The 12,452-nt window shown below is 53.5% G+C and overlaps 2 protein-coding genes across 2 annotated transcripts in view; one reads left to right on the top strand and one right to left on the bottom strand.

Moving 5' to 3' along the window:
* LOC100722093 (maestro heat-like repeat family member 5) overlaps positions 1–1,500 on the bottom strand; it is an 81,072-nt gene extending 79,572 nt beyond the window's left edge. Inside the window, exon 1 of the mRNA XM_063230981.1 lies at positions 1,325–1,500. Within this exon, the coding sequence (XP_063087051.1) occupies positions 1,325–1,404 (80 nt within the window). The 5' untranslated portion in view covers positions 1,405–1,500. The remainder of the gene's footprint in view (positions 1–1,324) is intronic.
* Positions 1,501–5,984: 4,484 nt separating this feature from the next.
* On the top strand, positions 5,985–10,700 carry CUNH8orf90 (chromosome unknown C8orf90 homolog). The gene is made up of 3 exons (XM_063231363.1): positions 5,985–6,288; positions 6,532–6,651; positions 10,225–10,700. The coding sequence occupies exons 2-3, from the start codon at positions 6,585–6,587 to the stop codon at positions 10,683–10,685; spliced, it is 528 nt and encodes a 175-aa protein (XP_063087433.1). The 5' UTR covers positions 5,985–6,288; positions 6,532–6,584; the 3' UTR covers positions 10,686–10,700.
* Positions 10,701–12,452: the final 1,752 nt, after the last annotated feature.

Genomic DNA, 12,452 nt, shown 5'->3' with positions numbered 1-12,452 from the left:
ACCTTTACCCCAGAAGCCAGCTTTTCAAGCATGTTTTGGGTGATTTGCGGGAGTGGACCTCCTCTATCAAGCAGGTCCTTGGGCCAAGCTGCCTGAGAACTTGCATTCCTGCATATCTGGGCTTTGGTTAGATAAAGAAGATGCAAGTTGGCTTATCCTAGTGAAGTTCCCTGGGACCAGGGTATGTGCTGGGGACAAATTTTAAGCTCTGGGAGCAAAGAAAGGGCTTGGCATCTTCTCTGAGGAGGAGGAGGAGGCATGGAGGCCACATCTCTGTAGTTCCTGCTGTGGGCTGGGTTATGTCTCCTCCTCCCCTCAGTCCAAACATTGAAGCCCAGTCTCCAGAGTGTCTGTGTTGTGCGTCCATGTGGGCAGATTGGGGAGTGATTATGTAAGATGAGGTCATGAGGTGGGACCACATGATGGGATTACTGGCCAAATACTGGAGAGGTACTCCTCTCCATCCTGTAAGGTGTACCTCACAGGGCTTGAACCTGCGTTGCTACCCCCAAGCCTCAGAAGCAAATGCATTTTTAAACCTATGAAAACAACTTGAGCACTTTTAGCAAACACCCACAGAAGGGAGCTTTTCCCTGGCTTAGATGCAACTTGAGGTGTGGCTGAGGATAGATAGGAACCCTCTTCATGTGACAACTGTGAGGGACCAGGGGACCAAGTGCACAGGCAGCTACCAGTACACTTCTAGAGGCAATCATGTAGATCACAAGTGCCCATTTCATGGGAATCCACCTGGGGTAGAGTCCTTGCACAACAGAGTCTGCTTCGTGCCCCTGTGGAGAAGCATCTGCACTGGCAGGGGTCAGAGGGGGCCTATGGGCCTAGGAGGGTGGAGCTGGCCCTACAATATGGTGGGTCACTGGGGACCTGGGAGGAGCCTTCCTCTCCCTGTGTTCCTATAAATCTCTGCAAGATCCTGGTGGCTGTGTCCTCACCATCTGGTCCTGGGCAGCAAAGCTCAGAGCAGCAGGTGGATAGTGTGTCTGTTCATCTGTCTGGCTATCCACTCATTCACTGGCCCAGCCTGGTGTGACCCATGTCCATCTACACCTCTTGTCCTCATGAGCAGTCAGCAGCCATGTGCAGGGCGAGGCGGAGCCCATGGTCCAGTCACTCCCACCTCCTCTACTTTGCCAAGGACAGTAGCATCACAACTACCCCAAAACCCTCCCTAGGTGCTTCTGCCCAAAGTGCAGAAGGCCTTGCTGCTTGCAGGGCGCACTGTCTTGGAAGGAGGAGAGCTGTGGTGCCTGGGTAGGAGGAAGGGTGTCGTGGACTCCCTCATGTCTCTGGGGACTAAGCTGACCTGGGTTTGAAGGACGTGGTTGATGACCCTCTGTTAGCTGCGCGGTGGCTGTGTGGCTTTTCAGAGTGCTGCCTGTCCATGATCGGGGTGCAGTTTGGGAGCTCAGAGCCCAGACATAAGCTCTGTCCTCACACCTGGCTCGTTAGCTCTGTCTCTGGGCACTGCTTCTCCCCGCTCTGGCCAGCTCTGATCTCATCCTTGAGGTCACAATGGTCCCAGTGCCCACAGTTCTTTCCGGGAGCCAACACTGTTCTGGAGATGGTGTGTGTGCATGTACAAGCTTGTGCCTGGACAAGTGCTTGTGGATGTGTGTCCCCAAGAGGCCTTCCACGTCCCTTTCCTTCTCTGGGTCTCAGTTGTTTCTTATGAGACTAATAGATCTAGACTGGGCATTTGTTTGATGGACCTGGGCTCCTGTGCCAATGGCATTTCTTGAGGCTCGAACTGAATCTGACTTTCAGGGCCCTGGTCTGAGAATGGAGGTGCTGAACTCCTCTCAGGTTTTGCTGTGAAGTCTCCACATCCTCTCCAGCTATAAAAATTGGGAGTGAGCACAGCCAGGGCTTCTGAGAGGGCAGCTGACAGGGAAGGCTGCCTGGACTCAACCCAGCCCACTCTCACTGGCCCTGTGGCCCAGTACCAGCCTATTTGTGTAATGAGAGCACAGCTGCCCCAGCTCCTGGACTGCTCGGAGGGTCTGTAAAAGGAGGGACGCTCTGAATGGTGTCTTTGGGGTTGTGATTTCCAGCACCAGGATAGTAGGCAAACCAGATGCCTAGTCCAAGTTCATCTCAACAAAATGATGTCACTACTGGCTGACAGTGACAACCACATGGAGATGGAGCCTTAGCACTCAGCCTTGGGCACCCTGGACTCATATTTACCTCAAACTACGAGAAGCCTGGAAGGAAGCTGCACAGGGCAGGGTGGTACTGCTGCTGAGCAGGTCAGGGCCACCCAGGCTGAGGGGCAGGGAAATGTGCTAGCAGCTCAGGGCCATGAGGAGGTTTGTCTGCTTCTGTTGAGCAGTCAGAACCAGGCCAGGGGACCAACCTGGGGCCCTGAGATTGGCTGGGAGAGAAAAGCCAGAGGACAACCTGCTGTGTAGCTAGATTCTGGCTGGAGCTGAATCCAACCTAGACACGTAGACACCTAGACACACTGAGCTGACTGCTCAGGTGTGTGAGCTTATTCCCCTATTATCTCTGTGAGGTCATTGCTTCTGATCCCATCCGTGTGGGTAGAATGTTTAATAATGGGGTTCTCATATATCCTGCCAACTCCCTAGTCCAGAGCATCTCACAGGGCCTTGAGATCAGCCCTGGTGAGGCATTTACACCACAGGGCTTGGCACACAGCACCTGTCAGTGGCGACTGGGTTGATAACACAGACTGATTGGCCAGTTGGGTCCTTTCTCTGGGAACTTGCATGCAGAGCCAGAAGTGAGACTTTGGGATCAGAATCGTGAACTCCATGGGCTGCCACAACACTTCTCTTAGAGCAGGAGGTACAGAGGAAGGAGGCTGAGGGGCTGTGTTGTCTAGCCTGGGGTCTTCCCATGATGTCTGTTTGGCCCTAGTGGCTTCCAACATGCCCTCTGCTGACTTGCGCCTAGGTTAAGGTGAGGTAAACTTTCTGCAAGATCATCTGGTTCCTTAAGAAATCACATTTTAAGTGTGACAAACTAGCAAACCAGAGGCAGGCACGATGAAAGTGGACAGAATAGTCAAGTAGCCTTCTCTCCCTATATATCTCTAGGAGACTGCTAAAGCATATTTTGAACATAATGCTGGGAAAGAAGGGAGAGGTTTGACTTTGAAGCAGGCAAAGGAGACCTGCTGAGACCTGAGGTCTGATCTGTCTATCTCCTGTGACTTCTCACTTTATCTGAGATGGTAGTGTTAGGGTTGCAATGGTCATTGCTGGGTCACTTCTGAGGGTCACAGACTGCCCACCTTGTGACCACAGAGGGAAGATGAGGTCCTTGGAATGTCTGGGATTCACTCCTGGGATACCAGCACATTTTGGTGAAGCAGGAGCATTTCCTTCCCTTCCCTGCCTCAGTGTCTCCCGCCTGATTCCTAAGCTTTCGGGAAGAGCCAGAAGGTGGCGCTGTGGCCCCAGACAGGAACCTGGCTGTGGGAGGGCTGCAGCTGGAAGGATGCATGGCGGGGGCCTGGAACACAGCAGAATGTGCTGCTATCCAGCCCTGGAGTTCCCCCAGCAACCTGCTTCCCCACCCAGTGCACCCTCCACCAGCCAGGGGCCAGCGGAGGGGGGATGGTGGGGAGGACATCCTTAGGTTGGACCCGGGGGTACTGGGCACTGATTCCATGCTGTGCCTTTGCAGGTCCCTTTCCTCTGGCAGAAGACAGCATGGCCCAGGCCAAGGCAACCCCCAAAACCCTGTCCCCTGCTCCTCCCGACTTCTCAGGTTCCAGGCTCAGCAGTGTCAGCTCTCCAGGCTTATTGTGGGCCATGCCTCCCTCCAGGAACGCACCTCCCCTTCTTAAGGACATTCCTTGAACTATCCTTTTTGACCCTGGAGACCCTATCCAGACCACCACTTCTGTGAGGCCACCCCTGATTTCTTTGACCTTCACAGCGTATTCTTGCTGAAGTTCCTTCAGACGTGCTGATGCCATCTGGGAGGAGAGATGGCAGAGGCTGTGGCACTGGCTGGGGGTGACAAGAGGGGTGAGGCACAGGTTCCATCACCAGCTTGTCCCTTCCCAGGAGCACAGTTTGACCAGCTGACACCCTTCCAAAGACCTGAACTTAGACTTGAAACTGTCAAACTCCTGGAAGAAAACACAGGGAAGGTGGCTTGACATTGGTCTTGGCAATGATTTTCTGGATATGAAACCAAAAGCACAGGCGAAGAAAGCAAAAATAGACACGCGAGACACTATCCAACCAGAAAGCTTCTGCACAGCCAAGGCAACAATCAACAAAATGAAAAGGCAGTCTGCGGGCTGGGAGAAAATGTTTGCAAACCCTATAGGTGATAAGGGGTTAACAGCACAAATACAGAAAGCACTACTGCAATCAATGGCAGAAAACAAAATGACCCAATTAAACATGGCCCAAGGACTTGAGAAGACAAATGAAGGACAGGTCAGTGGGAGGGTGCTCACCACTGCTGACCACCAGGGAGCAGCAGCAAACCTGGAGGGAGCCCTTGCCTGACACCTGTTAGTGTGACTTTTATCCAAAAAACCAAGGTGGTGGGAATGTGGAGCAGGGGGAATCCTGCACCCTGTTGGTGGGAATGTAAATGGTGCATCTGATGCAGAAAAACAGTTCAGAGGTTCCTCAGAAACTTAAAAATAGAGCTCTCATCTGACCCACGCTGGGCATATATCCGAAGAATTCAAAATTGGGATCTTGAAGATGAGATTTCATCCCCACAGAAGCCTCAGATTCACACAGCCAGGAGGTGGAAATACTCTGTGTCCACTGAGGGAGACATGGAGAAGGAAAATGTGTCCATCTGTGCCATGGACTACTATCCAGCCTTAGAGAAGAGGCAGGTGGCCATCTTTAACAACCTGGTTGAACCTGGAAGACGTCGTGCTCAGTGAAATGAGCCATCACCAGAGACAAATATAGACTGATCTCACAGGGAGAATCCAAAATTGTCAACCTCAGAGACAGAGTGTAAGGCAGATGCTGGTGCTGCAGAGCGGCACAGAGCCGCAGCTGTGGAGGATGAGCAGGTCCTGGAGACACACCGTACAACAGGGTACTTAGTACTGCGCCATGTACTTGAACATTTAAGCTAGTAGGGGTCTTGCTGAATGTTTTCTACAAAGGTCAGACCCAGCAACTGCCACTGAGCATCTCAGTGAGCCAAGAACAGGGGCCATCTGGAACCCTGTGAATTCTGGTGGCCTCTTCTCTGCTAGGACTCCACCAGAGGGGCGGCCGCCACCCTGGCTCCAGCACTGCCTGGCTGAGGGGTTCTTATCCTGTGTGTACCTTGCTGTCCTCACATGTACATCACGCAGTAGCAAACTTCTTCCTGGGTAGGGGTGACCATGTTGAGCCCCAGCTTTCTCCCACTGTGTTTTTCTTCTCAAAAGCACATTTTATTTGCTTGTTTAACCTCAAGTATGTGGTTTTTGGTGCCATTTTACAGATGGAGAAACTGAGGCTCTGGGACGAAATGTGGTTGCCCAGCCTTTGGTAGGTGAGGATCCCTTTCAGAGTTTCCTCTCCTGTGCCCCAGCTTGACTGAAAGTGGTGGGAGGTGGATATGGCTTATTTGGAGGAGAGGTATTTGGGGACTCCTACCAGGTGTAAATAAACCATGTCAGCAAGTCTGGTCAATAGGAGGTGGTCCTGACCTGTTCCTGAGGGGTTCTTGGGGGCAAGAAGACAGAGAGACTGCAGGGGCTTTGCCATAGCAACCGTGGCTTCCTTACCTCCTGTGTGCCATCTTTCTGAAGGGTACAGTTGGCCTGAGCCAAGGAATCTCAGAGGAGGGAGCCAATCCTTGGCAGTCAGATGGTGTGGCCCTGGGATGTAGGGTCTGGACCAGATTTAGAAGGGGCCACATGTGACCTGATGTACTCAAGTCCTCCCAGGTCACAATGGAGCCCTCAGGAGGCCAGAGAAGGACCAGGCCCAGCAGGGTGACTTCCAATGGGACTTCGAGCCAGGCCTGTGAGCTGTGAGGTGTAGAGGGGGTACGGGGGCTTCCTGGAGGAGTGGTGTGAAGGGTTCTGGCTCTCATCTTCTGAGCCTGGGTACTGGACCCCGACTCCTTAAGCCCTGGGAATGTGCCTAGGATGCCTGAAGTTGGAGGCAGGCCACACAGGGCTGCACTGAGGCCTCATGTGCCCCATGGGCAGGTCCAGTACAAGGTGGTGCACTGATCCAAGCTAAAGGAATAAGAGAAGGGGCACATGGCCAGGAATGGGTGAGCTGTGAGGGACAGCCTGGACGTCACTGAGGACAGGTAGGGTTGAGATGGTCCCTGAGCAGGCAAATAGACCTAAGGGGTGGTGGGTGCAGTGAGTAACCAAGAGTGTGCAGCTGGTGGGAAGAGAGCCCTGCAGGGTCTCAGGGCTGCTCAAGCCTGCTGGAATTTCCAGAACTTGAGGCTGTCTCCCAGCATACCTCACCCTCAGCCCCAGCCCACTTCCAAGAAGGGGTTCCTTTAAATGCAAAGTTCTTTTCTCCCTGGAACCCCCACCCCCAGTCTCCTGGGTAGCCAGGTAAACAGAAGCCAGACTGACCTACCCAGTTACTGCCATGGCTTCCCCTTGCTCTGGGGACCTCAGCCCCAAAGGTCTGCCCCCTCCGCCTGTCACCACTCCAGGTAAGACACGAGGGCAGCAGTGGATGTGAGGGTGGGCATGTGGCATTTGGGTCAAGAAGTGGGTCTGCCTCCTCCCCATGCCACCATTTCAGGTGAGATGTGAGGGCAGCAGTGGGCACAAGGGTGAGCAAGTGGCATCCAGGGGGAAGACTGTGGCAGCAGAAGACAGTCATCCCACAGTCTCTCCCTGTGGTGGAGATGGGAGATCTGCATGCCACACAGCAGGACAGCCATAGCAGGACCAGCCAGGGTGGGGACACCCACCACTCCTAGGATCCTCCTCCTTCCTGGTCTCCCCAGGATACCCCCAGTGCTCCCTGGGGAGATAGCTAGTTCTTTATAGCAGCTCTTGGACTCCAGATAAGCAAGATCCTGATCCTAAAATCTCCTGCTCCCCAAACTCTGTATCTCAGGTCCTTGGTCATCCTGTGAAGGGGTGGCCACCCATCTACATAACAGCCACTGCCATTGCTGATCACTGACCCCTCTCCATCTCCCCCACCATCAGGCTGTGGCTCTCTTCCCTTCCTCAGCTCAGGTCCCTGGATGTGTTTCCCCCATCTCAGCAGCCACCCCTGGTTAATGCCTGCTCTGTGCTCAGCACTCTTTGGGGGGCCCAAGATCTTACCCAGGTCTGCACATACACCCCTCTCCAGGTTCTTTACCTGTCTGGCAAATCTCCAATGCCGGTCCTCCCTCCCTGCACTCACACAGCTGATAGAGTGGGGTTTGCACCTTTCCATCCTGACTGCTAGCCTGCAGGGCATCTCTGCCAGCCCCCTGCCTGTCCTAGTCTTCCCAGCTTTCCTCTCCTAGCAACAGCCCAGCACCTTCTCAGGGCAGCTGTGTCTGGCTCCCCCAGAGAAACCAAAGCCTTTGGAGGGGTGGATCACAGCTCAGGCACCTGCCCACCACACTGGCCTGCTCCTCACCAAGGCCAGCCTCCCTGCACTCTGCTCCTGTATTCCTTCTTTCCTGCTCATGTGTCCTCCAGAAACTGTCCCCCTCTAGATGGTGTCATGCTCTCTCTTTCCTTGGCCGTTCCCTTCAACATAAAAGCCTGCTGCTCTCCATCTTCTCTTGACCCTTCTTCTCACTCAGCAGCTGACCTCTTTCCCTGCTCCCCATTTACAGAAGAACTCTTCCAAAAGGTTATTTATCCTTGCTGTCTCCAAATCTTTCCCTCTCATTTGCTCTTGAACCCACTCTAATCAGGCTTAATTTCCAGCATTTTCCTAAAGTGGCTCTGGTCAAGGTGACCAATGACCTCCCTGCTGCTAAGCTTGAGGTCAGTTCTCAGGACTCATTTGACGTCATGCATCAGCAGCACATGATTCAGCTCCCCTCAGGCTTTTAGAAGCCCCCACACTGCCTTGACACTGCCTTTTCCCTCATTCTCTTGCTGGCTCTCATGACCCTGACCTGGTAAGGACAGAGGGCTCTGGGCTCTGTTCCTGGAATGATCTATTTCTAGCTTACTTCCCTGGTGATTTCAGCCAGGTTGAAGGCTCTATATGCCATCTCCCAGTGTCTGTCTCCTGCCTGGAGACTCACAGATCCTTTGTGCCCATTCCTCACCTAATGGCATTGACATCCAAAATTAAACTCCAGACTCCCCCAGCCCCATCTGCTCCTTCTCCAGCCATCTCTGTCTCAGAAAATAGTGCCTTCTGTCTTGCAGTTGCTCAAGCTAAAACCCTCATTGTCTTCCCTCCTTTCTTGTCCTTCCATCATCTGCACATCAGCAACTCCAGATGTATTTATTCAAGACATCTAAGCACTGCTTACACTGTTCCAACCCCAACCTTTCTCATCTGTGCCACTGTTCCCTTGTCACACTGGCCTCCTTGTGCTAGCCTTACCTCCTCCACCTCTCTGCAAGAGAGCCACCACTCACCCAGGGGCAAGCAAACAGGGCCATCACTTTGTTCATGTCCAAGGCTGTGATACAGTGAGGCAGTACAGTGACCCTCTCCCTTCCGTGGGAACCACCCCAACTTCCTTCTTCTCCAAAGCTTCACTGTCTTATAACCAAGAACCGTACTCCAGGCCCACCCTATCTACCTGTCCCATCAACTGGTACTGTGTGGCACACCAAGCCAAGGATTCAGGCTGCAAAAGCAGGACTGAGCCTCCAGCCAGTCACCAATTTCCAGTCTGTCTTGCTGGGAGGCGGTAGTTAGCGGACAGGGCAGTCTTCAGCTGGAAGCCTGGTCCCACTCATGCAGGAGGTTCCCATCAGCACTGACACTGTCCATGTTGCTGAGACCACCCGGTGCTGTGCTCAGTTTGGGTGGAAATAAAGTCAGTTTTTAATATTTTCTAGAAACGGGAGCAAGCTCATAGAAGGTAAAAGCCTGGATTAGGGTCCATGGGAAGGCAGACTGCTCCAGCCCCAGAAGTGCTGACATTACTGGAGAGCACAAGGACTTGAGTCTTGTGGCTTATGGTTGCAATCAGTGCCTAGGACTGGCCCAAGGAGCATGTTAGTGCAGGGAAGGATCTCTGGGGCAGGCTGTGACCTGCAGGAAGTGATGACCAGCCAAGATTTTTAGTGCAGGCACCTCAGACAGCTTCTCTGGACCTTGCACCTCACAAGTCAGAAAGCTGCATAATGCCACTTCTGGTGGGGCTCTGGGAGAAGGACCTTAGACTGGCATAGCTCCTACTTCCCATTTCTTAGGCCTTCCAGCCCTGCCCATTCCCTGGGAGTTGTCTGGTTTTCTGTGTCCACCTTGGTGTCCCTGTGTCCACCTTAGTGTCACTGTGTCCCTCCCTGGAGCTTGTGCAGAAGGAGGACTTAGAGTTGCATTGCCTACTTCAGTATTCCCAGAGCTAAGCACATTTGATGAAAGGAGATACAAAACATATCACAAGCAGGGTGTGCACCAAGAGCCATGTCCAGGCTGCTTTGGAGAGTCATGGATGAGCTCTGAGGATAGGACCTCCAAGCCAGGACAAGTGCTGTGGGCATGTGACTCTGAGTGGGTGTTGGAGTTCACCGGACCCATGTGTGACTATCAGAAAAGCCACAGATCTAAAGCCTGCTCCTGGAACAGGATCACATACGTGGCTCTTAGCCTGACTCTGTACCTTCACGTGGCTGCTGTCCTGGCAAGGCCAGCTATTCAGACTGGGATCTGGGCAGTCGCTCTTTCTGCCTCTGCTCAGGAAGCTGGGCGGCCCTCCTCACCCTTACTATCCATGGTGTGTTGCACAGTCCATGCTCTGCGTTCAGAGTCCAGAACAGATTTTAACTGAGTGACTGTTTCACCTACTGTCCCAAATGCCTCTGTCATGAGATAGATCTCAGCATCTTGTACTTGCTAAGGAGTCTCTGTACCACCATGGCCTTCTCAACCAGGAACTTTCTACCTAAATAATACTCAGTGGCACACCTTTTCTGGTGTTCAAGACCCTTGGTGATTTATGGGTGCTGTTCCCTGATCGTGAAGTGGCCAGCTGTGAGCACTGCCTTTCTACATCTGGGGGGCTCTTCCCGATTCCCCACCTATGCGTCCTGTTTCCACTGTGGCAGTCACTGCCCTGCCTCACTTTCCCTTCCCTCACCAGCCGCAGGTCCCCCCGTGCTCCAGGAGCCCTGCTTTCCAGACATCTACAGCGGGGACAAACAGCTCTGGGAGGCGCACTTCCGTGGCATTGGTCGCGCTTATCGCGCGCTAGGCAAGGAGGACGACTTTGCCATCCGCGTGCTGACCGAGGACTTCACGCTGCCTTTCCCGTTCTCATGGCCGCCTGGGCCCGACCCCGCCAGCGGGCCGCTCTTCTACGACCCGCGGGACCGCACAGGCTTCGACTTCCTGTTGCGCGGCCCTGGCGCCCAACCACCCCAGCTGCTGCGGCCCCTGCACGCCACAGCGCAGGCGGCAGCGCGCAAGAGGCGCCTGGAGTACCTGGCGCGCAGCTACGCGCGTGCGGGAGCCGGCCAATCTGGTCTCGTACTGCTGCCGCCCGGCCCCGCCGCAGCCTTTTCGGGCTCCAGGCAGACCGCTCCGGCCCGCGACAATGAATAAAGGCTATGCTTCTCCCTCCCTGAGCTGGCTTGCTATGCGCACCCGGACAGGCACTATGCTGGTTGGATCCAGGGGCCAGGCAGGGCGGGGTGGACAGGGAGGTGGGCTGTGATCTCAGGTGGACACCAGGCCAGCCCTGGTCAGAGACTGGACGGGAGACCCACATGTCTCTTAAATGTGTAGTGAGTGCCTGAGCATAATGGAAAGAGTGGTGGAGACAGGCTAACCTCTGGAGAGCAGAGGGGCAGTCGGAAAAGGACTGGTGTGGTGGGCAGAGGTGGTTTTTCCATCCTGGGCCCACTCTCTGAGATCTTGCCCCGACTCTGGGGGCATGAGCAGGATGAGGGGGAGCATCCCATAGAGGAGGACACTGAGGTCCCTCTTGTATGGAGCAGTGTGGTCTGATTTCATCCCCAACTAAGTTTTGCTTTTTCAGTTTCCATGGTGACAGCATGGGGTTGGGGACAGGGGATGGGGGAAGGGCAGAAAGGACAGAGTGAGCCGTCTCACTGGCTCTGCATCAGGCCTGCCATATTTCCACCTGCTGGGGAGAGAGGTGCTCCTGCATCTCCTTATGCAGGCTGAGAGAAACTGTGGAGCCTGGGATTGCACAGATGACCAAGTTCCACCCTGTACAGGTGACAAACCCTAGCCAGGGGCACAATGATCCTGGTGGCTTCTTCTTTCCACAGTCAGCAGGGAGACCAAGAGGCCTAAGGGCAAGATGTCTGTCAAAAGGCCTGGACCTCGTTTTTGCAAGGGAGCTGGGCTCCAGGTATCTAGAAACTCAGGGACTGGAGTCCATGTCCCAAGTACAATGGAATCTGAGCTTTTCTTCTTTTTCTAATCTAGGAGTTGTATTTATTTATTTATGGCTTCTCATTGGTGGTGAGAAAAGTGTTTCCAAACCACTGATTGGTTTTGCTGGAGAACTAGCTGGAGAGGCAGTGTCTGTCTCTGCAGAGAGAAAAGGCCAGAGCCGAGGCTTCCTCCTTCCCTCTCCTCCAAAGTTTCTTGCCCTAACCTAGATCTCCAGACCCTGCTCCAGCCTCTTCCCCATGATGAAATTGTCAGTAGTTTAATAAGGCGTCCACATAGTTACCCTGTAATGATAATCATGCACTTGATTTTGAATGGCATGTTTTGTATTTTATTTGATGTCCTATGTTGCAGGGGTCCCCAAACCATGGGTTGCACAGTAGAAAGTGACTGAGCGAAGCTTCCTTTGTATTTACAGCCAATCGCCATTGCTGCTCTCATTACAGCCTGAGCTCTTCCTCCTGTCAGATCCATGGCAGCATTAGATTCTCATAAGACCTGGTCCTGCTGTGAATGGCACATATGAGGGAATCTAGGTTACATGCTCTTTTGAGTCATCCTGATACCATCAGCTCCCAGTGCTGTCTGTGGAAAAATTGTCTCCCACAAAACTGGTCCCTGGTGCTGGTTGGTGCTACTGCTCCCTTATAAATGAACTCTTTTGGTTTCCTAGAAATAGTCCCTAAACATGGGTTTGAATGGAAGGGTTGATTGGGAGGGGTCATCCTTAGAAACATGGATGGGGCACTGAAGATTAACAGGCAGGAAAGAAAGCCAGTAATGGGGGGATATAAGGCAGGGTGCCCCAGGGGTCACCTGGAAGTCAGTAGTCCTCTTGGGCCTCTGGAAGCCATAGGGGAGTACAGTATGCCTCAGAATACCCTACCTGTCCCACCCCAGAAGCAGGAATGTGCCTCACAGTCCTCCCTCACACTCCAGTGTTAAACT

The sequence above is a fragment of the Cavia porcellus genome, unplaced genomic scaffold, assembly GCF_034190915.1.
Source record: "Cavia porcellus strain 051 isolate PalLab524CR breed Dunkin Hartley unplaced genomic scaffold, mCavPor4.1 scaffold_19, whole genome shotgun sequence".
Lineage (NCBI taxonomy): Eukaryota > Metazoa > Chordata > Mammalia > Rodentia > Caviidae > Cavia > Cavia porcellus.
This window is presented reverse-complemented; position numbering and strand designations above follow the sequence as displayed.

Excerpts from the sequence above, each read along its gene's own strand:
- CUNH8orf90 (XM_063231363.1), top strand. The coding sequence starts at position 6,585 with ATGGCTTCCCCTTGCTCTGGGGACCTCAGCCCCAAAGGTCTGCCCCCT. Across the intron at positions 6,652-10,224 it reads TCCGCCTGTCACCACTCCAG|CCGCAGGTCCCCCCGTGCTC; the intron begins GTAAGACACGAG and ends TTCCCTCACCAG.